Source organism: Hyperolius riggenbachi, chromosome 12 (assembly GCF_040937935.1).
Source record: "Hyperolius riggenbachi isolate aHypRig1 chromosome 12, aHypRig1.pri, whole genome shotgun sequence".
NCBI lineage: Eukaryota > Metazoa > Chordata > Amphibia > Anura > Hyperoliidae > Hyperolius > Hyperolius riggenbachi.
Genome location: NC_090657.1, coordinates 158,283,588 through 158,311,587, shown reverse-complemented (window position 1 = coordinate 158,311,587; position 28,000 = coordinate 158,283,588). Strand labels below are relative to the sequence as shown.

Here is a 28,000-nt window from a genome sequence, read left to right as displayed (position 1 = left end):
GTAAGTTCAGCTCATTTTCCCCCGACCCCCCTACAGTATCCCTTTAAGGAGAAACGGTGATTGCCGCAGCCAGCCGTCCATTAGATCATCACCAGTACAGACCTGGATATACACGATTGTGACTAGTCAGTAATTCTGTCACCAGAACACACAAGCCCAGGGGCATAAAGGGCAATAACTCTGTGAAAGCAGCAAACCCCAGCTCCACACAAACCCTGCATGATAAATAATAGAAATCTGTCATTTATAACATTACTATTTACAATCTCATCTTCTGCATCAGAGGACGATCTCTGGAAAGTCAGACTGGAAACTGCTGGGAAACCTCACAGGGGAAGGCATTACCAGGATTTCACACACATTAGCTTCTGATTTGGAGTATTCATCTAAGTAGCACAGACTATAGAAATCTAATTTAGCAGCAATACCCATCTTCAACAGCAGCGGTAATCAGCAATGCATCATCTCACTGACATACAGTCACTGCAAGAGAGAAGGATCTCATCACACACCTGTTATTCATAGAATTGGATATACAATTATTTCCATCTTAGTACTTGGCAGTCACATGACCACTCTAGGACGACTCCTCCTATTCATGGATTTCCAATAGAAACACTGGGAAAGATGCACGTTTGAGATGAGCTCTCTCTCCAGGCTCTACAAGGGTAATTGGGTAGCCTTGTCACGATCCTCTAACTCATGCAGAGCCAGAAGCAGTCATGTGACAGCTTTCCTGGTGCAAACCACATTTTCATAGTTAATTGTATAGCAAGCTGGTAAGAGTCTGGAGATAGCAGCAGCAGCCACTGTTTCTGCACAATGGGCGTCATTTACTAAAAAAAACAGCTGAGAACATAAGGGACACTACAAACCTGGCCTGGGTTATAAAAGACCATAGAGAGAGTTATGCGAAACAAGTTGCAAAATAATAACTGTGCAACATCTCCCATAGTGAGAACGTGTCCAGGCTGTGCTAAATTTAACAAAACATTCTTGCGGTTTACATTTTATGCACATGACAGCACCCAGCTCTATAGTTCACTATGACCCAGACAAGGGATGCAAATCTACTTAAAAGCAGAGAATTTTAATATATCCAGTACAGGTTTGTTAGATCAATTCTTTCCTCTGGTCCGGCAGAATTTTAGCCGATAGGGCCCATTTCCACTAGGATATTACTTGTTGCATCCATTTTCCCATATGCCAATATTCCCATTTTGTATGCATCTAGCGTTACTGACAATCATTACATGGGAAGTGGGTGCGAGGATCTGCAGCATGCAGAACTGCATTGGTTTCAGTATTAAACTCCTTCATGGTAACCCCGAGTCAGGCTCGGAACCGGTAACCCCGAGCTGGATCCATCGCAGGTGTGTGAGGTGCAGGGCTGCCGCAGATCTATCTAACGGTATGATTTTTAGGGTTTTAAGGCAAGTCTGAAAATAATCATACCACCAGGGAGGTTAATGCAAATATTTACATTGCGAATTCACACTTTAATGGAAATGAACCATTAAAGTAGACCTGAACTCAGCACTTCCTCTCTGCTCTAAAAGATAACAGCATAATAACCTTTAAAGAAAAAAAAAACTCTTTCTTATAGCCGATACAAATCTGCAATACGTCTGCAGTGTGTCTACTTCCTGCATACACGGAAGCAGACATAGTGTTAACATCCTGTGTTTACATATTAGTTGCTCTGCAGAGGCAGCTGAGATTCCTGAGCTGACACAACTGAGAGATCAAATTACAGTTGTGATTAGTCATAACAGGCAAAACTCTCTAAATACAAAACGGGGTGCATCTCTTTCTGTTTACCTTTGGTCCTGTACAAGAGTTCAGGTCCGCTTTAAAGCCCAGTATTTTCTTATTGTCAATGCCTGATTTCACCACTAAGTGGCGCCATAGCATCATTTTTACATTGTAGGCCCTGCTCTGTGTGAGATCAGGAAGCAGAGGAAACACATTTAGCAGAAAGGAAATAACGGAAAAGTCTCAAATACCTGAAGCAGGAATCCATACAATGAACAACACAACTTAACCTATGCACACAGCTTACACTCCATTTTTCAGATGATAAAGTAGTCATGTGACTGTAGCAGACCACTTCCTTCCGCCTTTTCAAGAAAGGCCCTCACCATCAGGCCTGGGGTGTGTCGTGGACCTGAGCAGTCAGCCCCTTCTATGGAGGTCCAGGAACTGCCAAGACAGCACCCTGCATTTGGTCACATGATAGTCTATTTCAATGCATTTTTGGTTTAAGATTTCTATCCAAAAAGGGGAGACAATATTAGTTTTGTGGCTGGGATCTCTGTTGTAAGGTGAACCTGTAACTGAAAAGTTTGTGCTGGCAGAAGCTGCTGGTTTCCAGGCTGTACACGGATGCTACAACTAGTTAAGGACTCGGGTGTGAAACAGACAAAAAAAGTGTCCAAACCTCCCTGCTGTCTTAGGCGACCCCAACATAAGCTGAGGATGTCCAGGTGTCCGAACCTCCCCCCTGTCCCAGGCAACCCCAACATAAACGGAGGATGTCCAAGTGTCTGAACCTCACCCCTGTTCCAGGTCACCCCAACATAAACTGAGGATGTCCAAGTGTCCAAACCTTCCCCCTGCCCCAGGTCACCCCAACATAAACGGAGGATGCCCAAGTGTCCAAACCTCCCCCCTGTCCCAGGCCACCCCAACATAAACTGAGGATGTCCAAGTGTCCAAACCTTCCCCCTGCCCCAGGCCACCCCAACATAAACTGAGGATGTCCAAGTGTCTTAACCTCCCCGCTGTCCCAGGTTACCCCAACATAAACAGAGGATGTCCAAGTGTCCAAACCTCCCCCTTGTCCCAGGCCACCCCAACATAAACTGAGGATGTCCAAGTGTCAAAACCTCACCCCTGTCCTGGGCCAACTAAACAAACTGAGGATGTCCAAGTGTCCAAACCTCCCCCCTGTCCCAGGCCACCCCAACATAAACTGAGGATGTCCAAGTGTCCTAACCTCACCCCTGTCCCAGGCCACCCCAACATAAACTCAGGATGTCCAAGTGTCCAAACCTTCCCCCTGCCCCAGGCCACCCCAACATAAACTGAGGATGTCCAAGTGTCTTAACCTCCCCACTGTCCCAGGTTACCCCAACATAAACAGAGGATGTCCAAGTGTCAAAACCTCACCCCTGTCCTGGGCCAACTAAACATAAACTGAGGATGTCCAAGTGTCAAAACCTCACCCCTGTCCTGGGCCAACTAAACATAAACTGAGGATGTCCAAGTGTCCAAACCTCACCTCTGTCCCAGGTCAACTAAACATAAACTGAGGATTTCCAAGTGTGCGAACCTCACCCCTGTCCCAGGCCACTCCAACATAAACTGAGGATGTCCAAGTGACCTAACCTCACCCCTATCCCAGTCCACCCAAACATAAACTGAGGATATCCAAGTGTCCGAACCTCCCCCCTGTCCCAGGCCACCCCAACATAAACTGAGGATGTCCAAGTGTCCTACCCTCACCCCTGTCCCAGTCTACCCTAGTACAAAGCCAGAGGATCCGCATATCAGCCAAGGATCACGAGCAGAGTCATTTCTATCATTACAGGTCCACCTAAAATCTTACATCATTCTAAATATTGCCCAAACCCCCATAATTCCACAGACACACATTACATATAACTCTGTGGGTATGCTGTCGTCAGTCCAGGATTTCTAGAGCCATGAGCGTCCTCCGAGTCAACTCCAGAGACGGCTCTCTCCAGGGACTGTCCTCTCCAGGGACCGTTCTCTCCATGCAGGTGGTGCAGACTGCTAGGCTAGCACTGCTGTGGTTGTGCAAATACTGGGAGGAATCCATGGTAAATGAAATAATTATGCCCACAATGATGGCATGGCCTCGGACTGTGCCTTGGTGAAGCCTCTACCATCGTATGCCACCTTCCCTGGCTGTTACACAGTAATGTAAGATCTCTACAGCCCTGGGACAACAAGTCCGACTAAAAGAAAGAACATGACCTATTTAGACTTGACACCAATCAGCACGACAATCAGAACAAGCACAAGGACAAACAGGATTAAAATAACGAGCATCTTTCGGTTCTTCTTCTGGTACTGCTCGGCCTGTGGAAAGAGAGAGCGAGAGAGATGAGTGTACTGTGTGATCAGTGAGACATAAATACAACAAACACCAGACAGAGCGAGAGAGATGAGTGTGCCATGTGATCAGCAAGACACAAATACAACGAACACCAGAGGACGGAACTAAGGGTGCTCATACATCTAGCAATGCCACTACATGCCACACAAAAACTGTTTGAGATGCAAGGAAAAACCCCAAAATAACTTCAGGGGAAATTCAGGACTAACAGAAGTTTTTGGCGCTCCTTGCTCGGAAACCCGATTAAAAGACACTGTTTTATTTGATCTGAGGAAGCAGACTGTGCTCTGTGAAACGCGTTCTCTTTTAAGTGTCTGGTATTCGATAAAATAATTATTAATAATTTAATTGGGATTCCTCTTCTGTGAGGTAAGCCTCTTAAATATACGTTTATGTATGGTTGTTCCTGATAGCAGCATCACCATAAACTGGGGCACCTGCTCCCTACCTTATATAGATTGATGAGTAGACTATGCAGGAGGCAAGTATGATGCGTGTATGTTTATTTTTCAGTTCAGGTTTGTTGTAAAGTACACCTGAGGTGAGAGGGAATACGGTGGCTGCCATATTTGTATTCTTTTAAACAATACCAGTTGTCTGTCTGTCCTGCTGATCTCTTTGGCTTCAGTAGGTCCAAAAAGAGATCCAAACGTTCTATGATGAATTTGTAAAGAGCGACATGAGGATAGAAGCCGCACAACAACACATTACACACCTTCTGCAATTGTTTCAGCCCTTCCTCGGTCTTCACACAAGACTGTTCCACATTGTAGTCTATTCTGTCCAGAACCGTTCCCTGGAAGAACACAGAGGAAGATGATAAAGGTTACATCATTACCTGGAAACGTGGACAATAATGAAGGCCAGAACATGTGTACCTGCTCCACCACCATGGTTGCCAAGTCCCGAAACACCTCGTTCAGGTCAGAGATGGACTGTACAATCTGACGGATCTCCCTCTCCCGTTCTTCCACCATTAACGTGTTTTGCTGTACGAGAGCGAGCTGGTCATCGGAGAAACCCTGTAGAGAAAAGAAGATACCAGAGCATGGAAACAGAGCAAACATCCGGCGTGTGGGGCAGAGATGTCTCTGGCATAGGCAGCATTCCCCACCACTGGCAGCTTCACAAAGGTCCAGCATGTGGGGAAGAGATGTCATTGGAATAGGCAGCATTCCCCACCACTGGCAGCTTCACAATATGGCACAACTCAGAACCTATTGATTTACAGACAGTAGCTATCAGTTCCATACCCGATCATACAGTGTAGTGTCCTCGCCATCATCCATGAGTGGGACAGAAGTGTCAAAGAAGTGCTTAGATCTTTCCTCTCGATTCTTCATTCCTGCAAGTAATAAACAGATATTAGCAAAGTCAACAGATATAGCCAAAGCAAGAAGAACCAGAAAACCTGCTTAACGCTGGCGATACTACATGAAAACCTGGCAGAGACAGAGAGAAATCGCCAGAGAGCACAGCGTTACACATGAACCAGTATTAACCTCCTTTACTTCTACTACCAAAAAGGAAGCCAACCACCTACTGCAGACTTACCTCCCCCTTTGACACCGTCCTTTCTGACTTGCTCTGTCCTCACTTCCTGGCTTTTGCCCTAGTCCTCACTGCCCTGTTTAATCTATCCCTATCCACAGGTACCTTTCCCTGAGACTTCAAGCAGGCCATTGTACTACCCCTGCTCAAGAAACCCAACCCTCGACCCCTCAATACCATCCAACTACCGCCTCAAAACTCGAGCGTCTTGTTCACAAACACCTGACCCAGTACCTCAGTGCCAACTCCCTACTGAACCCACTGCAATCTGGATTTCAACCTGCCCACTCAACCGAAAAAAGCTCTCACCAAAGTGGTCAAAAGCTAAAGCTGAAGGCAAATACTCCATTCTCCTCCTCCTCGACCTTTCAGCAGCTTTGGACACAGTGTACCATCCTCTACTCCTCCAGTCTCTCAAGTCCACGGGCATTCATGACCTCGCCCCTGGCCTGCCTCTCATTCTACCTCTCCAACTGCTCCTTTTCGACCTCCTTTCAATGAGTTCTCATCCACACTTGGCCCTCATCCACCCTCATCCTTGGCCCCCTACTGTTCTCCCTATACATATCCTACATTGGCAATGTTATCTCCTCCATGAGTTTTAACCATCATCTGTATGCAGATGACACCCAGATCTACCTCCACACCCCTGACCTATCCACCACTACTATGAGCAAGGTCTCCTCCTGCCTATCAGCCATCTTATCCTCCATTGGCAAGGTTATCTCCTCCATAGGTTTTAAACATCATCTGTATGCAGATGACACCCAGATCTACCTCCACACCCCTGACCTATCCACCACTACCATGATCAAGGTCTCCTCCTGCCTATCAGCCATCTCCTCCTGGATGTCCGCTAGGTTCTTGAAACTAAATCTGGACAAAACAGAATTTATGATCTTCCCACCCCGTTCATCCCTGACCCTCCCAGATGTACATGTCACCGTTAACCACACTACCATTTTCCCTACCTCTCAAGCCTGCTGTCTGGGTGTCACCCTGGACTCCACACTTTCCTTTACCCCTCACATCCAAAACCTCACAAAGCCCTGCAACTTCCACCTCCGTAACATCTGCAAGATCCACCCTTTCCTGACCTCTGCCACCACCAAACTCCTCATCCATGCCCTCATAATTTTCTGCCTTGACTAGTGCAATGCCCTTCTGTCTGGTCTCCCTATGACCTTAATAGCCCCGCTGTAGTCCATCATGAATGCGGCAGCCAGAATTATCCACTCCTCCCATCGCTCCACCACGATGGCTCCCCTCTGTGAATCCTTCCACTGGCTTCCTATCCAGTCCAGCATCAGATTCAAGATACTGTGTCTGACCTACAAATCAGTCCACAAAACCTGTCCAACCTACATTTCCGATCTTACTCAGAGGTACACACCTAGCTGCTGACTCTGCTCCTTCAATGAACTTCGCCTGACCGCCCCCCGCATCACTCAGTCCCATGCTTCCTGGACTTCTCAAGAGCCGATCCAACACTATGGAACTCCCTACCTCCCCACATAAGGGTTTCCCCACTAACATCTTCAAGAAGTCCCTCAAAATGCACCTTTTCACTCTGGTCTACCACCACTCACTAGTGCTCTAAACCCACAGCTGAACTCTGGTCCCCTACCTCTCCCTCTAGATTGTATACTGGTTCACACAGCGTTACACATGAGCCCCTAATCAACACGGTGAACAGGGTGGATATTCAGTCCCACCATCATTGTCTGGTCAGCTCCCCGGTACATGGAGAGGCTGGTATATGGCACATAGCAGCTTCCGGTACAAACACAGTGCACCAGTGCAGAGCAAGTGCTGGTGAGCCAGTAATCACCATGGTGATCAGGAGGAAGATCCAATCTCCCATCATTGTCTGGACAGCTCTCCGGTATATGGAGAGGATAGTATGCTGTAATAAATCTCACCTGTCAGCCTGGCTCTATTTGGTACATTGTCATGAGGAGGAAGCTTGTCATCACTCCTCCCACATTCCTGCTCCTCATTGATTGATTGAGGGCAGTTGAGTGGGACATGAGGCTGAAAACTACGTTTACATTTACAAAGCAAGCTAGCAAAGACAGTGCCGATCCTAGGAGTAAAAAAGTAAGGGAGGAAATTACATCAGGATTGGCTTCATTCAGGGGAATCAAGATGGAAAATGCCAGGAACAGAATTCTATTTACTATATAAAACTCACTGAAATCAAAACGTGGACAGTACAATACTTGTGATATGTAAGTAGAACAAGTTATCTTTTTTTCCTGGCATAGTATGGCTGACCCTGCTGCTTTAAGGGATCACATGACTTAACTAACAGGAAAGGTGAACTATGGATTTATAAATTCAGCCACAACATCTGCGACATAATTAAAACAGTGAAATCAGCCCAACCATTGGCTGAGAGCAGAAGTAAATTACCCCAACCTTCTACTGCAGATAAACTGGAGGAAACCTACTCTTGAGGTACCCAGACTGGGTGTGTCTGAAGTTTGTGGAGAGATCCTGCAGAGACTGCGCCAGTGATGACACCACGTTGCGTAGCACACGCTCCTCCTGCTCTGTGCAGCTCCGGGCTCTGCTCTGCAGGGACTGTACAGCCCGCTGACAACGGTGAAACATCTGCAAGAGAGGCAGAGGCATAAGCTGCAGGACAGGTAGGGAAGACGGGGGCGGGAAAGGAAGGACAGGGTAGGACAGGGGCAGGGGAAGACAGTCTGGGATGGAGTGGACACAGAAAGGAGGAGTACAGGCAAGGAAAGAGGGCCAAGAGGGAGGATGGAGAAGGGGGACAGGGAGGGAAAATGAGCGGAGGGAGGGGGGGGGGAAAGAGGACAAAGATGAAGGACGGGAAAGGGGAGGACAGGCAGGGAAAATGGGGAGGGCAGACAGGGAAGAAGTGGACATGGGAGGGAGGACGGGAAAGGGGAGGATAGGGCAGAGAGGACAGGCAGAGAAGGCGGAGAGGAGAGCACAGGTAGGGAAGGCATTGAGGACAGGGTAGAGGAGGACAGACCGAGAAGGGATAGGGCGGAGAGAGGGAGGACAGTGCTGGGAGGACAGTCAGGGAAACAGAGGACAGGGAGGGAGAACCGGGGCAGAGGTGGAAAGGCAGGAAAGAGGTGACAGGGAGGAAGGATGGGGAGGACAGGCAGGAAGGGTGGGGAGGGGAGTGCGGGGAAGGGAGTATGGCGCGGGGAGAACAGGCAGGGAAGAGAGAACAGGGCGGGAAAGAGTGGGGCACGGGAGGAAAGGCAGGGAAGGAACGGGCAGACAGGGAAGGACTGAGCGGGGAGAAGGAGGGAGAGAGGACGGTGCTGGGAGGACAGTCAGGGAAAGTGGGGACAGGGAGGAAGAACGGGGGCAGGTGTGGAAAGGCAGGGAAGAGGCGACAGGGAGGGAGGATGGGGTCAGGAGAGGACAGGCAGGGAAGGTGGGGAGGGAAGTACAGGGAAGGGAGGATGGTGCTGGGAGGACAGGCAGGGAAGAGAGGACAGGGCGGGGAGGAGATGGCAGGAGAACACAGGCAGGGAAGGCGGAGAAGGGAGGACAGGCAGAGAGGGGAGGACAGGCAATTAAGGCAGGGAAAGGTAGGGAGGGAGGAGAGGCCAGAGCAGGGAGGGAGGAGAGGCCGGGGCAGGGAAGGAGGAGGGGCCGGGCAAGGAGGGGCCGGGCAAGGAGGGGTCGGGACAGGGAAAGGAGAGGGCAGGGAGGGAGGAGGGGCTGGAGTAGAGAGGAGGGGGAAAGGAGGCATTACCGGTGTGATCTCCTGAGTGGTGGTGATTTCTATAGCATGCTCATCCACTGGGGGTCGTGGGGCAGGGAAAAGAGGAGGGGGTGGGGCAGGTAGGGAGCGGAGCATTACCTGTGTGATCTCCTGGGTGGTGATTTCTATAGCATGCTCCTCCTCTGTGCTGTCATGGGGCAGGGAGGGAGGAGGGGGCGGGGGCAGATGGTGCAGGCAGGGAGGAGGGGGCGTGGCATTACCTGTGTGATCTGAGTGGTGATTTCTATAGCATGCTCCTCCTCTGTGCTGTCATGGGGCAGGGAGGGAGGAGAGGACGGGGCAGATGGTGCAGGGAGGGGGCTGGGAGGGGGTGGGACAGGGAAAGGAGGAGGCCAAGAAAGGGGGCGTGGCAATACCTGTGTGATCTGAGCGGTGAATTCTATAGCATGCTCCTCTTCTGTGCTGTCGTGGAGCAGGGAGGGAGGAGGGGGCGGGGCAGGGCGGGCAGTGCAGGGAGGGGCGTGGCATTACCTGTGTGATCTCCTGAGCGGTGATTTCTATAGCATGCTCCTCCTCTGTGCGGTTGTGGGATAGGGAGAGAGGAGGGGGCTGGGCAAGGCAGAGGGGGCATTACCTGTGTGATCTCCTGGGTGGTGATTTCTATAGCATGCTCCTCCTCTGTGCTGTGGTGGTGCAAGCAGTGAGGAGGGGGCGTGGCATTACATGTGTGATCTGAGTGATTTCTATAGCATGCTCCTCCTCTGTGTTGTCGTGGGGAAGGGAGGAGGGGGAGGGGAAGAGCATTACCTGTGTGAGCTCCTGGGTGGTGATTTCTATAGCATGCTCTTCCTCAGTGCTGTCGTGAGGCAGGGGGCGGGGCAGATGGTGCAGGCAGGGAGGAAGGGGCGTGGCATTACCTGTGTGATCTCCTGAGTGGTGATTTCTATAGCATGCTCCTCCTCTGTGCTGTCGTCTAAGGTTGGCCTGTTTAGGTGCTTGTCATGCAGGCTGGCCAGCTCCTTCATCTTCTGTTTAATCCGTGTCACATCATATTGGATCTGCAGCACAGACACGCGTCACTATCGCTCGGCTGGAGAACGCCACCATGTATCAGTTAACATTGTAATCATGAGACACAGGCTTGGCTCTCTACACACAGCCTGTATCCCAGGTCGGTGTAATGAAGGGATCTGCACAGCTCTACTGCCTGGTGAGAACAATGCACCTATAGCCACCCGCAGACACTTTACTCAATATACCTCAGTGAATACAATCATTATTTTATCACTGGTGCCAGCATCTTTACTGCTGGCAAGCTGAATCATCGTGAGACCACCCCTGTGTGACATGATAGCCTGGGCTGTGACATCACTGGGAGGGCGGGGCTACATACTAATATACTGCTAAATATAGCTATAAGAAGTATCCTGAATCATTATTTATGTTCGGTTGTGAGTTGTTACAGGTCCTCTTTAAACTCCCTATACACACCGGATGATCCTCGATCAGGACTATAATTTGGGTGGTCTTGGCTGAGGATCTAGTGAGTGTACAGCTGCCCCATGCTGGATCGCTATACGAGTAACAAGGAATGAGCAGAAGTCCTGTCCCTGGAGCTGCAGGACACCGCCTGCTCCTCCCCAGCCTGTCGCCCCTCCTCCCCTCTCCCTGGCACAGCTTTGTGCTCAGCCATAGCCAGACAGCATGCCTGTACAGCACTGCTACCTAATGAATCCTCGCAATTCCTCCATCACTGACCGACAGCTGCCCCTTCTCCCCTCTCCCAGCTCTGTGCTCAGTCATTGCCAGACAGCGTGTCTGTACAGCACTGCTTCCTAATGACTAACTGTAGAGGGGACAGGAAGTGAGGGGTAATCTGCACACCCTGACAGGCATTCCCCATTACCCCGCTACCTCTATCACTGACAGACAGCCTCCCCTCCCCCTTCTCCCTGGCACAGCTCTGTGCTCAGCCATAGCCAGACAGCATGCCTGTACAGCACTGCTACCTAATGAATCCTCGCAATTCCTCCATCACTGACCGACAGCCGCCCCTCCTCCCCTCTCCCAGCTCTGTGCTCAGTCATTGCCAGACAGCGTGTCTGTACAGCACTGCTTCCTAATGACTAACTGTAGAGGGGACAGGAAGTGAGGGGTAATCTGCACACCCTGACAGGCATTCCCCATTACCCAGATACCTCCATCACTGACCGACAGCCGCCCCTCCCTCATCTCCCTGGCACAGCTCTGTGCTCAGCTATAGCCAGACAGCATGTATGTACAGCACTGCTTCCCTAATGACTGACTGTAGAGGGAGACAGGAAGTGAGGGGTGATCTGCACACCCTGACAAGCATTCCCCATTACCCCGCTACCTCTATCACTGACAGACAGCCGCCCCTCCCCCCTCCCCCCCCCCTCTGTGCTCAGCCATTGCCAGACAGCGTGTCTGTACAGCACTGCTTCCCTAATGACTGACTGTAGAGGTGACAGGAAGTGAGGGGTGATCTGCACACCCTGACAGGCATTCCCCATTACCCTGCTACCTCTATCACTGACAGACAGCCGCCCCTCCCCCCTCTCCCTGGCACAGCTCTGTGCTCAGCTATAGCCAGACAGCGTGTATGTACAGCACCGCTTCCCTAATGACTGACTGTAGAGGGAGACAGGAAGTGAGGGGTGATCTGCACACCCTGACAGGCATTCCCCATTACCCCGCTACCTACATCACTGACAGACAGCCGCCCCTCCCCCCTCTCCCTGGCACAGCTCTGTGCCCAGCTATAGCCAGACAGCGTGTATGTACAGCACTGCTTCCCTAATGACTGACTGTAGAGGGAGACAGGAAGTGAGGGGTGATCTGCACACCCTGACAAGCATTCCCCATTACCCCGCTACCTCCATCACTGACTGACAGCCGCCCTTTCTCCCCTCTCCCAGCTCTGTGCTCAGCTATAGCCAGACAGTGTGTATGTACAGCACTGCTTCCCTAATGACTGACTGTAGAGGGTGACAGGAAGTGAGGGGTGATCTGCACACCCTGACAGGCATTCCCCATTACCCCGCTACCTACATCACTGACTGACAGCCGCCCTTTCTCCCCTCTCCCAGCTCTGTGCTCAGCTATAGCCAGACAGTGTGTATGTACAGCACTGCTTCCCTAATGACTGACTGTAGAGGTGACAGGAAGTGAGGGGTGATCTGCACACCCTGACAAGCATTCCCCATTACCCCGCTACCTCTATCACTGACTGACAGCCGCCCCTCCCCCCTCTGTGCTCAGCCATTGCCAGACAGCGTGTATGTACAGCACTGCTTCCCTAATGACTGACTGTAGAGGGTGACAGGAAGTGAGGGGTGATCTGCACACCCTGACAGGCATTCCCCATTGCCCTGCTACCTCTATCACTGACAGACAGCTGCCCCTCCCCCCCTCTGTGCTCAGCCATTGCCAGACAGCGTGTATGTACAGCACTGCTTCCCTAATGACTGACTGTAGAGGGTGACAGGAAGTGAGGGGTAATCTGCACACCCTGACAGGCATTCCCCATTACCCCGCTACCTCTATCACTGACAGACAGCCTCCCCTCCCCCTTCTCCCTGGCACAGCTCTGTGCTCAGCCATAGCCAGACAGCATGCCTGTACAGCACTGCTACCTAATGAATCCTCGCAATTCCTCCATCACTGACCGACAGCCGCCCCTCCTCCCCTCTCCCAGCTCTGTGCTCAGTCATTGCCAGACAGCGTGTCTGTACAGCACTGCTTCCTAATGACTAACTGTAGAGGGGACAGGAAGTGAGGGGTAATCTGCACACCCTGACAGGCATTCCCCATTACCCAGATACCTCCATCACTGACCGACAGCCGCCCCTCCCTCATCTCCCTGGCACAGCTCTGTGCTCAGCTATAGCCAGACAGCATGTATGTACAGCACTGCTTCCCTAATGACTGACTGTAGAGGGAGACAGGAAGTGAGGGGTGATCTGCACACCCTGACAAGCATTCCCCATTACCCCGCTACCTCTATCACTGACAGACAGCCGCCCCTCCCCCCCCCCCCCTCTGTGCTCAGCCATTGCCAGACAGCGTGTCTGTACAGCACTGCTTCCCTAATGACTGACTGTAGAGGTGACAGGAAGTGAGGGGTGATCTGCACACCCTGACAGGCATTCCCCATTACCCTGCTACCTCTATCACTGACAGACAGCCGCCCCTCCCCCCTCTCCCTGGCACAGCTCTGTGCTCAGCTATAGCCAGACAGCGTGTATGTACAGCACCGCTTCCCTAATGACTGACTGTAGAGGGAGACAGGAAGTGAGGGGTGATCTGCACACCCTGACAGGCATTCCCCATTACCCCGCTACCTACATCACTGACAGACAGCCGCCCCTCCCCCCTCTCCCTGGCACAGCTCTGTGCCCAGCTATAGCCAGACAGCGTGTATGTACAGCACTGCTTCCCTAATGACTGACTGTAGAGGGAGACAGGAAGTGAGGGGTGATCTGCACACCCTGACAAGCATTCCCCATTACCCCGCTACCTCCATCACTGACTGACAGCCGCCCTTTCTCCCCTCTCCCAGCTCTGTGCTCAGCTATAGCCAGACAGTGTGTATGTACAGCACTGCTTCCCTAATGACTGACTGTAGAGGTGACAGGAAGTGAGGGGTGATCTGCACACCCTGACAAGCATTCCCCATTACCCCGCTACCTCTATCACTGACTGACAGCCGCCCCTCCCCCCTCTGTGCTCAGCCATTGCCAGACAGCGTGTCTGTACAGCACTGCTTCCCTAATGACTGACTGTAGAGGGGACAGGAAGTGAGGGGTGATCTGCACACCCTGACAGGCATTCCCCATTGCCCTGCTACCTCTATCACTGACAGACAGCTGCCCCTCCCCCCCTCTGTGCTCAGCCATTGCCAGACAGCGTGTATGTACAGCACTGCTTCCCTAATGACTGACTGTAGAGGGTGACAGGAAGTGAGGGGTGATCTGCACACCCTGACAGGCATTCCCCATTGCCCTGCTACCTCTATCACTGACAGACAGCTGCCCCTCCCCCCCTCTGTGCTCAGCCATTGCCAGACAGCGTGTATGTACAGCACTGCTTCCCTAATGACTGACTGTAGAGGGTGACAGGAAGTGAGGGGTGATCTGCACACCCTGACAGGCATTCCCCATTGCCCTGCTACCTACATCACTGACAGACAGCCGCCCCTCCCCCCTCTCCCTGGCACAGCTCTGTGCCCAGCTATAGCCAGACAGCGTGTATGTACAGCACTGCTTCCCTAATGACTGACTGTAGAGGGTGACAGGAAGTGAGGGGTGATCTGCACACCCTGACAGGCATTCCCCATTGCCCTGCTACCTCTATCACTGACAGACAGCTGCCCTCCCCCCTCTCCCTGGCACAGCTCTGTGCTCAGCCATTGCCAGACATCTCCAGTATCTGCATAACAGTGTCCCTCACAGGGGATCCACAAAACTTAGCAATGAAACTCATTTTTAAGTGGGCCTGAACTCTCTGCTCTTAAAGATAAGCAACAGCATAATAACCTTTACAGAAAAAGATTTCTTTGTTACAGTTGATACACATCCTGCAATAAATCTGCAGTGTATCTACTTCATGCTTTCATGGAAGCAGACATAGGGTTAACAACCTGTGTTTACCAATTACCTCTCTGCCCTGGCAGAGGATTCCTGAGCTGACACAGCTGAGAGATCAAATTACAACTTGTGATTAGACACAGATGTGGGGGAATTAGACAGGCTAAACTCTCTAAATACATACAGGGTGCATTTCTCTATATTTTCCTTCAGTCCTGTGCAAGAGTTCAGGTCCACTTTAACAGAATTTTACTATGAATAGTTTTCTATTAAAAATAGTGTAATGTTTTAATGAACGCCTATGAATGAATGTGTGTTGAACACCAGAGAGCTGTGCTGGCAGGAAGAGAGAAACGTTATAGTGGACCTGAACTTTAGCACAGGAAAACCGCGAGAAATGCACCCTGTATTTAGAGAGTTTAGCCCGTCTAATTCCCCCTCATCTGTGACTAATCACAAGTTGTAATTTGATCCCTCTGCTGTGATAGCTCAGGCATCTCAGCTGCCTCGGCAGAGCAGCTAATTTGTAAACCCAAGATGTTAACCATATGTCTCCTTTCATGAAAGCAGAAAGTAGGCACACTGCAGATTTATTGCAGGATCAGCTGTAACAAAGAAATGTTTTTTGTTTAAAGGTTATTATGCTGCTGTGTATCTTTTAGAGCACAGAGGAAGTTCTGAGTTCAGGTGTGCTTTAATAAACAGACGCCGGATGCTCTCACCTCCTCTATTCCGTCCACCCACTTCGGTGACATGCGCTTTGTGACGCCGATAGCGGCCTCTGGATCCAAGCTGATGCCGGACACCAGGGCCATGCGGTCATCGGCCAGCTGCAAGTGAGAGAGAAAAAGTTAGAGACCGCACAGGAGCACAAGCGGATCATCCATTCCATAGTGTGCCAGTCACATGAGATACACTGAGCCATCACCACACAACTTCTACACATGCTGCAGTTACTGCTACATGAGGGAATGTATGCTCTACAAACACATAGTAAATAATGTATAAAGTGCCCAGCTGCCCATCTGTCAGACATCCATTCATTTGTATCCCTGAGGGGTCCGAGGGAACGATTACTATTCACTACTGTGTATAACTTAGTCTCTAAGCCCTTCTCCACCTTTGTGGAGGCACTCTGCTGCAGCGGGTGTGTGCCAGGACATGGGCTATAGCAGAACACAGTGTGAGAAATATGGAGGGCACACTGCTGTTACGTGGCTGCTCTGCTGATCATCTGCCTCTGCAGAAGTACTGCAGGTTATTCACATCTCCATAACTACAACAATATGTTACACTCATTTATAACATTTTGCCCATCACAGAAATATCTCTCCACAAGTCTAGTGCTGTCTGGGGAGAAGTCAATTAAAATCAACCAAAATCTGCCTTCAGCTGTGACCAGGAGAGGATCTGACATGTGACCTCTGCAGCTTCTCCTCGCTTTCATTGGGGAACACCTCCTGCAGACCCAGCATCAGTCAGACTTTCATTGCTGTGGGAACACCTCCTGCAAACTCAGCATCAGTAAGAACGACTCCAACTCCGGGTGCCTAAAATTGCCCTGACTCCAACTCCTCGACTCTGACTGCAACTCCACAGCCCTGAGTAAGCCATTCATTGCTGTGGGGACACCTCCTGCAGACTCAGCATCAGTCAGGCTTTCTTTGCTGTGGGAACACCTCCTGCAGACTCAGCATCAGTCAGGCTTTCATTGCTGCAGGAACACCTCCTGCAGACTCAGCATCAGTCAGACATTCATTGATGTGGGGACACCTCCTGCAGACCCAGCATCAGTCAGACATTCATTGCTGTGGGAACACCTCCTGCAGACTCAGGATTAGCCAGACTTTCATTGCTGAGGAAACACCTCCTGCAGACTCAGCATCAGTCAGGCATTCATTGCTGTGGGAACACCTCCTGCAGACTCAGCATCAGTCAGACTTTGATTGCTGTGGGAAAACCTCCTGCAGACTCAGGATTAGCCAGACTTTCATTGCTAAGGAAACACCTCCTGCAGACTCAGCATCAGTCAGACATTCATTGCTGTGGGAACACCTCCTGCAGACTCAGGATTAGCCAGACTTTCATTGCTGAGGAAACACCTCCTGCAGACTCAGCATCAGTCAGGCATTCATTGCTGTGGGAACACCTCCTGCAGACTCAGCATCAGTCAGACTTTGATTGCTGTGGGAAAACCTCCTGCAGACTCAGGATTAGCCAGACTTTCATTGCTAAGGAAACACCTCCTGCAGACTCAGCATCAGTCAGACATTCATTGCTGTGGGAACACCTCCTGCAGACTCAGCATCAGTCAGACTTTGATTGCTGTGGGAAAACCTCCTGCAGACTCAGGATTAGCCAGACTTTCATTGCTAAGGAAACACCTCCTGCAGACTCAGCATCAGTCAGACATTCATTGCTGTGGGGACACCTCCTGCAGACTCAGCATCAGTCAGACTTTCATTGCTGTGTGAACACCGCCTGCAGACTCAGGATCAGTCAGACATTCATTGCTGTGGGAACACCTCCTGCAGACTCAGGATCAGTCAGATTTTCATTGCTGTGGGAAAACCTCCTGCAAACTCATCATTTAGACTTTCAGTTCTATGGTCTATTTTCCAAGGGCAGTTGTTTGGCAGTGAATTGCCTCTCATACTCTCATAGCTGCTCGCTGCTGCCTGATAACTGCTCACTGCAGCCTGGTATCTACTCACTGAGTAACTGCTCACGCAGTTCAGCCGCCTGTGGAAAAGGGCCTTAAAGAGAACCTGTACTGTGTAAAAATATTTAAAATAAACACATGAGGTAACTTCAAATGAACATTGCATAGTTACCTTGCCATCAGTTCCTCTCAGAAGCTCACTATTTTCTTCTGACAATAATCCCTTCCAGTTCTGACAACATTTTGTCAGAACTGAAATATATCAGTTGCTGTCAGTTATAGCTGAGAGGAAAACTGATGTACCAGGTAATGTCCATGTTTCCCTATGGCTCAAGTGGGCAATGTTACATTTTAACTGTGTGCTGGCCAGAACGCTGTTATGGGTAATGGCCATTTTCAAGATGGAGGATGGAAAATCCCCTTGATCACAGTGAACAAACAGGACGCGGGAGAGGAGAAAGACACTGAGAAGTAGACTACATGGAAGGTAACTATGACTTATGTATGCTTATTCTGACTTTTAATTTTCAGTTCAGGTTTTCTTTAAGGCATGCAGCTCCACAGAAAGTAATGGTAGACCTAAGGCGAGGCAGAATTAGAATACACGCTTGTCTCTAGTGTTTATATACATTTTATGCCTCATCCATGTTCAGGCCCAGTTCTTACTACACACACTACACTCGTATGGCTTTGCAAGCATTTGTTGATCTCCAGGATACTATTCTATTCATGCAATTTGTAGTACTGCGTACCCACTAGCAGGGCTGTGGAGTTGGAGCCGGAGCAAATTTGGGTACCGGGAGTCGGTGGTTTCATAAACTGAGGAGTCGGATGATTTTTGTACCAAATCCACAGCCCTGCCCACTAGTGTGCGTTGATTATTGCAGATGTGCCAGTTCCCTGCATGCCGCATTTTTGTATGATTGCATTTCCCCCCATGCAGCTGAAGTAAACACACCAAGAGTTACATAGCAAACAACCTAAAAAAAGTGTGTGTATTTCCCTTGTGCGTTTTGCCATTGCTAGTGGCCTACTGTTGCATTGTGTGTATTTCTCTTGTGCATTTTGCCATTGCTAGTGGCCTAAGGCCTCTTTTCCATGAGCAGTTGATAGGCAGTGAAATGCCTCAAACTCTCACAACTGCTCGATGCTGCCTGGCAACTGCTTGCTGAGCACACAGCTCAACTGTCCATGGAAAAGAGGCCTAACTGCTGCATTGGCAGCTAAAGACGGACAAACACATAAAGCCAACAGTTACTAAAATCAATACCAATCATTATGAAAATCAAAGAAAGAGGATAGAAAAGTCAAGTGAGGTGTGACGTTACCTCATCGAGCTCCTGTGGTGCCGATCAGCAGATGAAGGCGGGGGGACAGAGGGGAGGAGAGAGAGAGAGAGAATATAGATTATCAATACTGATCAGAGGGTCCCCAACACCCATTCACATACACCGCGCATTGCTATTCATGATTTACTACACAAAAAAGCATTAGCAATTTAATACACTGGATTATCCAAAACACGTGCACCACAGCAGGAAGCATGACCATAGTGGAGGAGCACAGGAAGTGACATCAGTAAGCGACAACCGGACATAGTACAGGAAGTGACATCATGTATTAGTAGAGTGGGGAACAGACAAAACCTCTGCCAGGCTATTACTGCTCTCCATGGTCCCTGCTGGGCACAGACTCCTTCACTTCCTGTTGTCTGTGGCCCTGTTACTGGGGCTCCACGTGATCGTACTTCTTACTGGAAGAACATCTAAGTCTTTTTATAAATGTAGTTCATATTTTAATTTTTTTTTACAGATAAAGCTTATGAATTATAGGAAATTTTCAGCGTGACGCATTTATAAAAGTGCTGATCAGCTCCAAACATCACCATGTATGTGTATTGCCATTTATTACCCATTATTGATATTGTGCTGCGCACTATTCTGCATCTATGATAAGGTGGTAAGCTAGTGCCCTTTATAAATAGGGTGATCAGTACTTTATGGCAGAAAATGATCAGCAATAGAATCCATCACAGGAAGGACCCTTAACTGATTTCTGCAGATAATCACCCTAACAATTGTCAGATCACCCCTTATAACTCAGTGATGTATGTTTATGTCTCTCTCTCTTTCTCTCATATGAAGCTGAGAAAAGACAGCAATTCCAACCTGGCAGAGGTTCCAACCATTCCCCATTATACCCAAAACACAAATACAAACTTTCACCAAACTAATATTTATTTATGAATTATGCAGAGCTGCTGTGATCATTGTTATAATTTTTATTATTTATTGTATTTATAAAGTGCCAACATATTACACAGCGCTGGACAATAAACAGGGATACATACAATGTAAACAAGGGGTGACAGACAGAGAGGTAGCAAACGGTTGTACAACATACCACAAGGTTATACATGCAAACAGGGTATTAAAGGCATTTTACAGAGACCAAGAAATTCAAGTCCCAGTTATTCCATGAGAAGGGTGTCATTGCTAGGGGAAGCAAAATAAAGAAGGACACAGTAAGAGAGGGGGGGGGGGGGGGGGGGGGCAGGGTCTGCAACAGGCTTACAATCTAAAGGGTGGGGGAGGGACACATAAGGTAGGGCTGTGGAAAAGATGCTTGACTGAGAGAGGTGGGGGGTGGGCCATTTTGAAGAAATGTGTCTTGAGGGCTTGCTTGAAGGTGTTGAAGGAAGGAGCGAGTCTGAGGGGGAGTGGAAGGGAGTTCCATAGGGTGGGGGCAGCTCTTGAAAAGTCTTGTATGCGTGCATGGGAAAGAAAAATGCGTGGGGAGGTCAGGCAGAGATCATTGGAGGACCGGAGGGGGCGGGCAGGTATATATCTTTGTACGAGAGCTCAGAGATGTACGTTGGACAGGTCTTGAGCACAGATTTGTAGGTAAGGCACAGAATCTTAAAACTGATCCTGAAGCAGATGGAGAGCCAGTGTAGGGCTTCGCACTGTGGAGTTTAATCTTGATTCAGTGTTAGGCCCCAGCCATTCACACTTAGAAGCGCAAAACGCCAGCGATTTTTGCCAGCTTTAAGCGGGAGTGATTTTTCCGCGGAAAAATCACTGGACAGTGCAGCGTTTAGCGCTTCTATAGCACTGAAACGCGATTACCAGGAAATCGCCTGAAAATTGTGCAGGCTATGCGTTTGCGTTTCACGATTTTGGGCGATTTGCAGCGATTAGCACAAGTCGCCCAAGTAAGAACGGGCCCATAGGGTTTTATTACACTAGCACTTTCAAAAGTGCTAGCGTTTAAACGTTTTGCCGAAAATCACCGGCCAAACGCTAAAGTGTGAATGGGACCTTAAAGGGAACCTAAACTGAGAGAGATATGGATTTTTCCTGTTAAACAATACCAGTTGCCTGGCAGCCCTGCTGATCTCTTTAGTTGCAGTAGTGGCTGAATCACACACCTGAAACAAGCATGCAGCTAACCCAGTCTGACTTCAGTCAGAGCACCTGATCTGCATGCTTGTTCAGGGGCTGTGGCTAAAAGTATTAGAGACACAGGATCAGCAGGAGAGTCAGGCAACTGGTATTATTTTAAAAGGAAAAATCCATATCGTTCTCAGTTTAGGTTCCCTTTAAAGCAGGGGTCTCAAACTCGCAGCCCGCGGGCCATTTGCGGCCCTCGATACAATATTTTGTGGCCCGCGCCGGCAAAAGCTTCCTTATAGTTCGCTACAGTGCTCCCAAGTAATCCGCCGCATCTCCGCCACTAAACGAGGGCTGCAGAGCCCCCAAATCGCCCGGGGGGCAATCTGCCCCTTCCTGGAAATACCGTCGGATTGCCCCCCGGGCGATTTGGGGGCTCTGCAACCCTCGTTTTGCGGCGGGGACACGGCGGATTACTTTAATGGGAGCACTGAAGCGAACTATAAGGTAGTTGTAATGAATTGGTTGTGTAGTACGGAAAATTATTAGAACATTAGTAGCAAAGAAAATATTCTCATATTTTTATTTTCAGTTAAACACTCACCTAAAGGATTATTAGGAACACCTATTCCATTTCTCATTAATGCAATTATCTAATCAACCAATCACATGGCAGTTTCTTCAATGCATTTAGGGATGTGGTCCTGGTCAAGACAAACAATCTCCTAAACTCCATACCGAATGTCAGAATGGGAAAGAAAGGCGATTTAAGCAATTTTGAGCGTGGCATGGTTGATGGTGCCAGACAGGCAGATCTGAGTATTTCACAATCTGCTCAGTTACTGGGATTTTCACGCACAACCATTTTTAGGGTTTACAAAGAATGGTGTGAAAAGGGAACACCATCCAGTATGCGGCAGTCCTGTGGGCGAAAATGCCTTGTTAATACCAGAGGTCAGAGGAGAATGGGCCGACTGATTCAAGCTGATAGAAGAGCAACGTTGCCTGAAATAACCACTCGTTACAAACAAGGTATACAGCAAAGCATTTGTGAAGCCACAACATGCACAACCTTGAGGCAGATGGGCTACAACAGCAGAAGACCCCACTGGGTACCACTCATCTCCACTACAAATAAGAAAAAGAGGCTACAATTTACACGAGCTCACCAAAATTGGACAGTTGAAGACTGGAAAAATGTTGCCTGGTCTAATGAGTCTCGATAGTGTCAGAATTTGGCGTAAACAGAATGAGAACCTGGATCCATCATGCCTTGTTACCACTGTGCAGGCTGGTGGTGGTGCAATGGTGTGGACATTTTCTTGGCACACTTTAGGCCCCTTAGTGCCAATTGGGCATCGTTTAAACGCCACGGGCTACCTGAGCATTGTTTCTGACCATGTCAATCTCTTCATGACCACCATGTACCCATCCTCTGATGGCCACTTCCATCAGGATAATGCACCATGTCACAAAGCCCAAATCATTTCAAATTGGTTTCTTGAACATGACAATGAGTTCACTGTACTAAAATGGCCCCCACAGTCACCAGAGCTCAACCCAATAGAGCATCTTTGGGATGTGATGGAACGGGAGCCTCGTGCCCTGGATGTACATCCCACAAATCTCCATCAACTGCAAGATGCTATCCTATCAAAATGGGCCAACATTTCTAAAGAATGCTTTCAGCACCTTGTTGAATCAATGCCACGTAGAATTAAGGCAGTTCTGAAGGTGGAAGGGGGTCAAACACCGTATTGGTATGGTGTTCCTAATAATCCTTTAGGTGAGTGTATAGTGTTGTTTTTATAACATTGCATCATTCTCTAATATTTGCAGTTTACACACTACTCGGCATTCCAAATGATTTTACAGAGCAGGCTAGTGAACGTTTGAACTGTCCTCGGCAGCGAAAAATAAAATACAACGACTGACAGACAGTTGAGATAACAAGCTTCAGAAGACAGATCTCTGCGTAGAGATTAGTGGCTCTTTTGCATAGATAACTGGAGTTTCTTAACTCTTCCTGTACTGGAAACAATATGAGACTCATTACAAAAAATGTAGGATAAAGAAATGAGGGGAGTAGAGGCAATATGAGACTCATGTCTCTGCTCCTAATGTTTTATTTCATAGCTGTACTACACATACAAATTATTATATCATAAGTTTATTTTCATTTCAGATTCCCTTTAAGTCTGGAGTGTACAAAGCAGCCATGTCAGTGCAATGTAAAATCTGTTTCATTTGGCTTTCACACAGAGAAATAACAACCTTTAGGGCCCGTTTCCACTAGATGCTTTGCTATGCGGAAACTGCATGGCAACGCAAAGAAACTGCAACCAATTCACGTCAATGGAGTAGTTTCCATTGACGTGAATTGACCTACGCGATCCGACACGGGGGAATTTATGGAGAGCATCATGCAGTTTTCTGCAGCACACACCCAATTCCCCATAGCCGCCGGGGGGAGATGACTTTGGAAATGAACGCTAAGCTGACGTCGCTGCGTGTTCAATTAAAATATTAGTGCATGTTCAATTAAAATATTAGTGAACAATAATACGGTGTCTGTCTCCTGTAGGGGAAAATATCATGGGACAGCTGGAAGATGCTGTTGCGCGTCCGCTGAGCATGACACAGACTGAAGGTCGATGTCCAGTAGTGTTAACCAGGGCTGTGGAGTTGGAGTCGAAGAGTTGGAGCAATTTTGGGTACCTGGAGTCGGAGTTGGAGGTTTCATAAACTGAGGGGTCGGAGTCGGATGATTTTTGTACCAAATGCAAAGCCCTGGTAAGTAATATGCTGGGATTACACGTTACTTTTTTTGCGAAGAATCGTTCCGATAGATGCCTTTGATGATAAAATTCCGACATGTCCGATGTTCCGCTCGATTTCTCATAAAAGTGAATGGAAAAAAGATAAGAAAAACAAGTGGAAGATAAGAGAATTGAGCAGCAAATAGAATGGCTAATAGATTGCGCGCAGAATCGAATGCGAAAAACATAACGTGTAATCCCAGCATTAGACTAAGGAGTCAGAGTCGAGGATTCGGAACTATTTTGGGTATTTGGAGTCGGAAGTTTCATAAACTGAGGAGTTGGAGTCGGATGATTTTTGTACCGACTCCACAGCCCTGTTGTTAACGTCACCACTCTGTCTATTCATGTTGTCATTTACAACTAGTGTAAATCTACCCCAGACCTCAGGCCTGGTCACTTGTTCAGCACAGGCCGATGCTGAAGTTTAGGCCTATTTACTTGCTAACAGAAAGCGCACATCATGAGCATTTTCTGTACACTCCAGAGCATGAGGCCGCACATAACCATTCACCTGGGAAATACATTGATTCATTAATGCACCAAATGTGCTACAGTGTGTCAGTGCACACTACAAATACACTAGAATCAGCTTCTATAGTGTGTCAGTGCACACTGCACACTACAAATACACTAAAATCAGCTTCTATAGTGTGTCAGTGCACGCCACAAATACACTAGAATCAGCTTCTATAGTGTGTCAGTGCACACTGCACACTACAAATACACTAAAATCAGCTTCTATAGTGTGTCAGTGCACGCCACAAATACACTAGAATCAGCTTCTATAGTGTGTCAGTGCACACCACAAATACACTAGAATCAGCTTCTATAGTGTGTCAGTGCACACTACAAATACACTAGAATCAGCTTCTATAGTGTGTCAGTGCACGCCACAAATACACTAGAATCAGCTTCTATAGTGTGTCAGTGCACACCACAAATACACTAGAATCAGCTTCTATAGTGTGTCAGTGCACACCACAAATACACTAGAATCAGCTTCTATAGTGTGTCAGTGCACACCACAAATACACTAGAATCAGCTTCTATAGTGTGTCAGTGCACACCACAAATACACTAGAATCAGCTTCTATAGTGTGTCAGTGCACACCACAAATACACTAGAATCAGCTTCTATAGTGTGTCAGTGCACACTGCACACTACAAATACACTAAAATCAGCTTCTATAGTGTGTCAGTGCACGCCACAAATACACTAGAATCAGCTTCTATAGTGTGTCAGTGCACACCACAAATACACTAGAATTAGCTTCTATAGTGTGTCAGTGCACACCACAAATACACTAGAATCAGCTTCTATAGTGTGTCAGTGCACACCACAAATACACTAGAATTAGCTTCTATAGTGTATCAGTGCACACCACAAATACACTAGAATCAGCTTCTATAGTGTGTCAGTGCACACCACAAATACACTAGAATCAGCTTCTATAGTGTGTCAGTGCATGTCCCTAATACACTTGAATCAGCTTCTGTAGTGTGTCAGTTCACGCCACAAATACACTGGAGGTGTGAACAGGACTTTGTGGACAGTAAGTACGTCACTACAGAAAGGAAAGGTCCGAACACAGCACTAACATGTGACAGATTGCTATCTAATCAGCATGCGCAGTGAGGAGGCAGAGGTACAAAGCCAAGTCAGCATGTTTGCAAAGTCACAGCCTCAGTGATATGTAAAAATCATCTGTCACCTTTCGAAGGTACAGCCACTCACGTCATCTGTCAGCTCTGCAAGGTGTGCACACTCAACCACTCACACCATGCAGTGCTGCCCTGAGGACGATTAGTGTATTATTTGCACAGTGCACACTGTCATATCTTTCCACAGTCTGCCTGTCTCATAGAATGTGTTTGGGAAGGGAAGAAAGGAGATCGACTTTACAGTAAAGACAGCTTTGTACGGTGTTCGCTTCATTAGATAAACATGAGAAAATACAGAACCAGGCATATTACTGAGCCTAACTGAACTCCCTCTTTATTTTGTACATTCAAAGTGCATTTGCACTGTGTTTATCTATGCAAACGAGGTAGTCAAATGCAGGCTCAGCTGTCCTGCAGCGTAAACAAAAGCCAAAACACTTCTTCCTGGCTGAGGAAACACTGCTGATTATAGAACAGGGCTGTAAAGTTCAGACAGCTATTATTTCTGTTTATTTTATAGCTGAAGGAAGCAGAATCCATATTACACTGACGTGGCTGCTGCTTAGTAATCAGTCTTAGAAATTCAGCTCTGAAACTGAAAAGGAGAAGAGGAGACTACAGTATATATATATATATATATATATATATATATATGGATTTCAGGGTGAGGGATACACATATCAGCACACACAGTATGAAGAGTAGGGTACTGTATATGATATAGGGGATTTATACAGAGGGGTGTATACAGCGTACACAGTGGCAGCACACACTTAGGAGGCACACTGGGAATGTAGAGGACACGTGCAGGGTATATATGTGGAAGGTATATTATGCAGCATATGGAGGTAGAGGGGTGTACACAGCAGCACATGCAGGGTATAAATGGGATGACACATGGAAGGTATAATATTATGCAGCACACCTATAAGAGGTACACGGGAATGTAGGGGACACATGCAGGTTACATATGTGGAGAGTGCAGCACACATATGGGGGGAGGGGGTGTATACAGTACAGGGTACACAGCAGCAGCACATGCAGGGTACACATATGGAAGGTATATTATGCAGCACACATGTAGGGGACACATATAGGGGAGAATACAGTGCAGTGCACACAGCAGCACATACAGGGTATATACGTGGAAGGTGGAGGGTGCAGCACACATATAGGGGGGAGTATACAGTACAGGGTACACAGCAGCAGCACATGCAGGGTATATATGATGGAGCACACACAGTGTGGATGGTGCATATACAGGGCACACATATGGAAGGTATATTATGCAGCACACATGTAGGGGACACATATAGGGGTGTATACAGTGCAGTGCACACAGCAGCACATGCAGGGTATATATGTGGAAGGTGCAGCGCACATATGGGCCCGCATACATATGAAATTGGCGCCGGTAGACTTGGGTGTAAGACACAGCCAGTATATGGCTGATCCTGCTTCTGCACAAGTCCGGGCCGTGTTAATTTAACTATTCTCCCTCCAGGCCGCTATGGATAGTGGCTATGGATAGTGGGGGAATGATATAATTCGGCTTACGCCGATTGCTGGAGGCCGAATTATTGTGTTTTTAAGCAACTTCGGCTCCGTCTTCCGACGGAGCCGACATTACTCACTGAGCGCCACTGAAGAAGTGATTGCCATTATAGTCTATGGCTGCGCCCAAATCTAGCACCACTGAAAAGCACTGCTTGGGGGGGGGGGTGTATACAGTACAGCGTACACAGCAGCACCACATGCAGGGTATATATGATGCAGTACACACAGTGTGGAGGGTGCATATACAAGGCACACATATGGGAGGTATATTCTGCAGGACACATGTAGGGGTTTATACAGTACAGGGTACACAGCAGCACATGCAGGGTATATGTGGGGAGGGTGCATGCAGCACACATATGGGGGGGGGGTGTATACAGTACAGGGTACACAGCAGCACATGCAGGGTATATATCAGCACACACAGTATGGAGGGTATATAGGGTACGGTATCTAATATAGGGGGAGGGGAGTGTGTACAGTGCAGGGCACACAGCAGCACATGCAGGGTATGTATACAGTGTGGGGGGAGGGGTAGGTAAGGCGACACCCGGGGACTCACCGCTCCGCTAGGGGGCGCCCTGCCGCCGGCATTACTCACTTGCTCGGCCAGGATGTGGCGGCTGTGTGCGGCATTGTTCCGCAATAATAAAAAGGCGTCGGTCAGGCGGCGAGTGGCCATGTTCCTGGCCTGCGTTCCCCTCTCCTCCCCCGCTAGCCGCCGCTCACACCCCGAGGCCCCGCGGCCTACACCCCCCGGAGCCGCCGGCACCGCTCCGCATCCCTTCCGCCAGCAGCATGCACCGGGGAACCAGCGCCACTTCCGCCAGGCCGGGGGAGGGGCCAGCCGCGGTGGACGCCACTTCTGCCAGCCCGGACA

The 28,000-nt window shown here is 48.7% G+C and overlaps 1 protein-coding gene across 3 annotated transcripts; it reads right to left on the bottom strand.

Annotated features, from left to right (window-relative positions):
* On the bottom strand, positions 1-28,000 carry STX16 (syntaxin 16). Of its 3 annotated transcripts, XM_068264266.1 has the most exons (9): positions 27,722-28,000; positions 19,016-19,027; positions 15,748-15,855; positions 10,334-10,474; positions 8,149-8,311; positions 5,398-5,489; positions 5,023-5,166; positions 4,860-4,940; positions 1-4,107 (listed from the first exon to the last, which is right to left on the bottom strand). In XM_068264266.1, the coding sequence occupies exons 1-9, from the start codon at positions 27,800-27,802 to the stop codon at positions 4,003-4,005; spliced, it is 927 nt and encodes a 308-aa protein (XP_068120367.1). In that variant the 5' UTR covers positions 27,803-28,000; the 3' UTR covers positions 1-4,002. The 3 variants fall into 3 exon arrangements, with proteins under 3 accessions (XP_068120367.1, XP_068120366.1, XP_068120368.1); XM_068264265.1 differs by lacking the exon at positions 19,016-19,027 and having other exon boundaries at positions 27,683-28,000; XM_068264267.1 differs by lacking the exon at positions 19,016-19,027.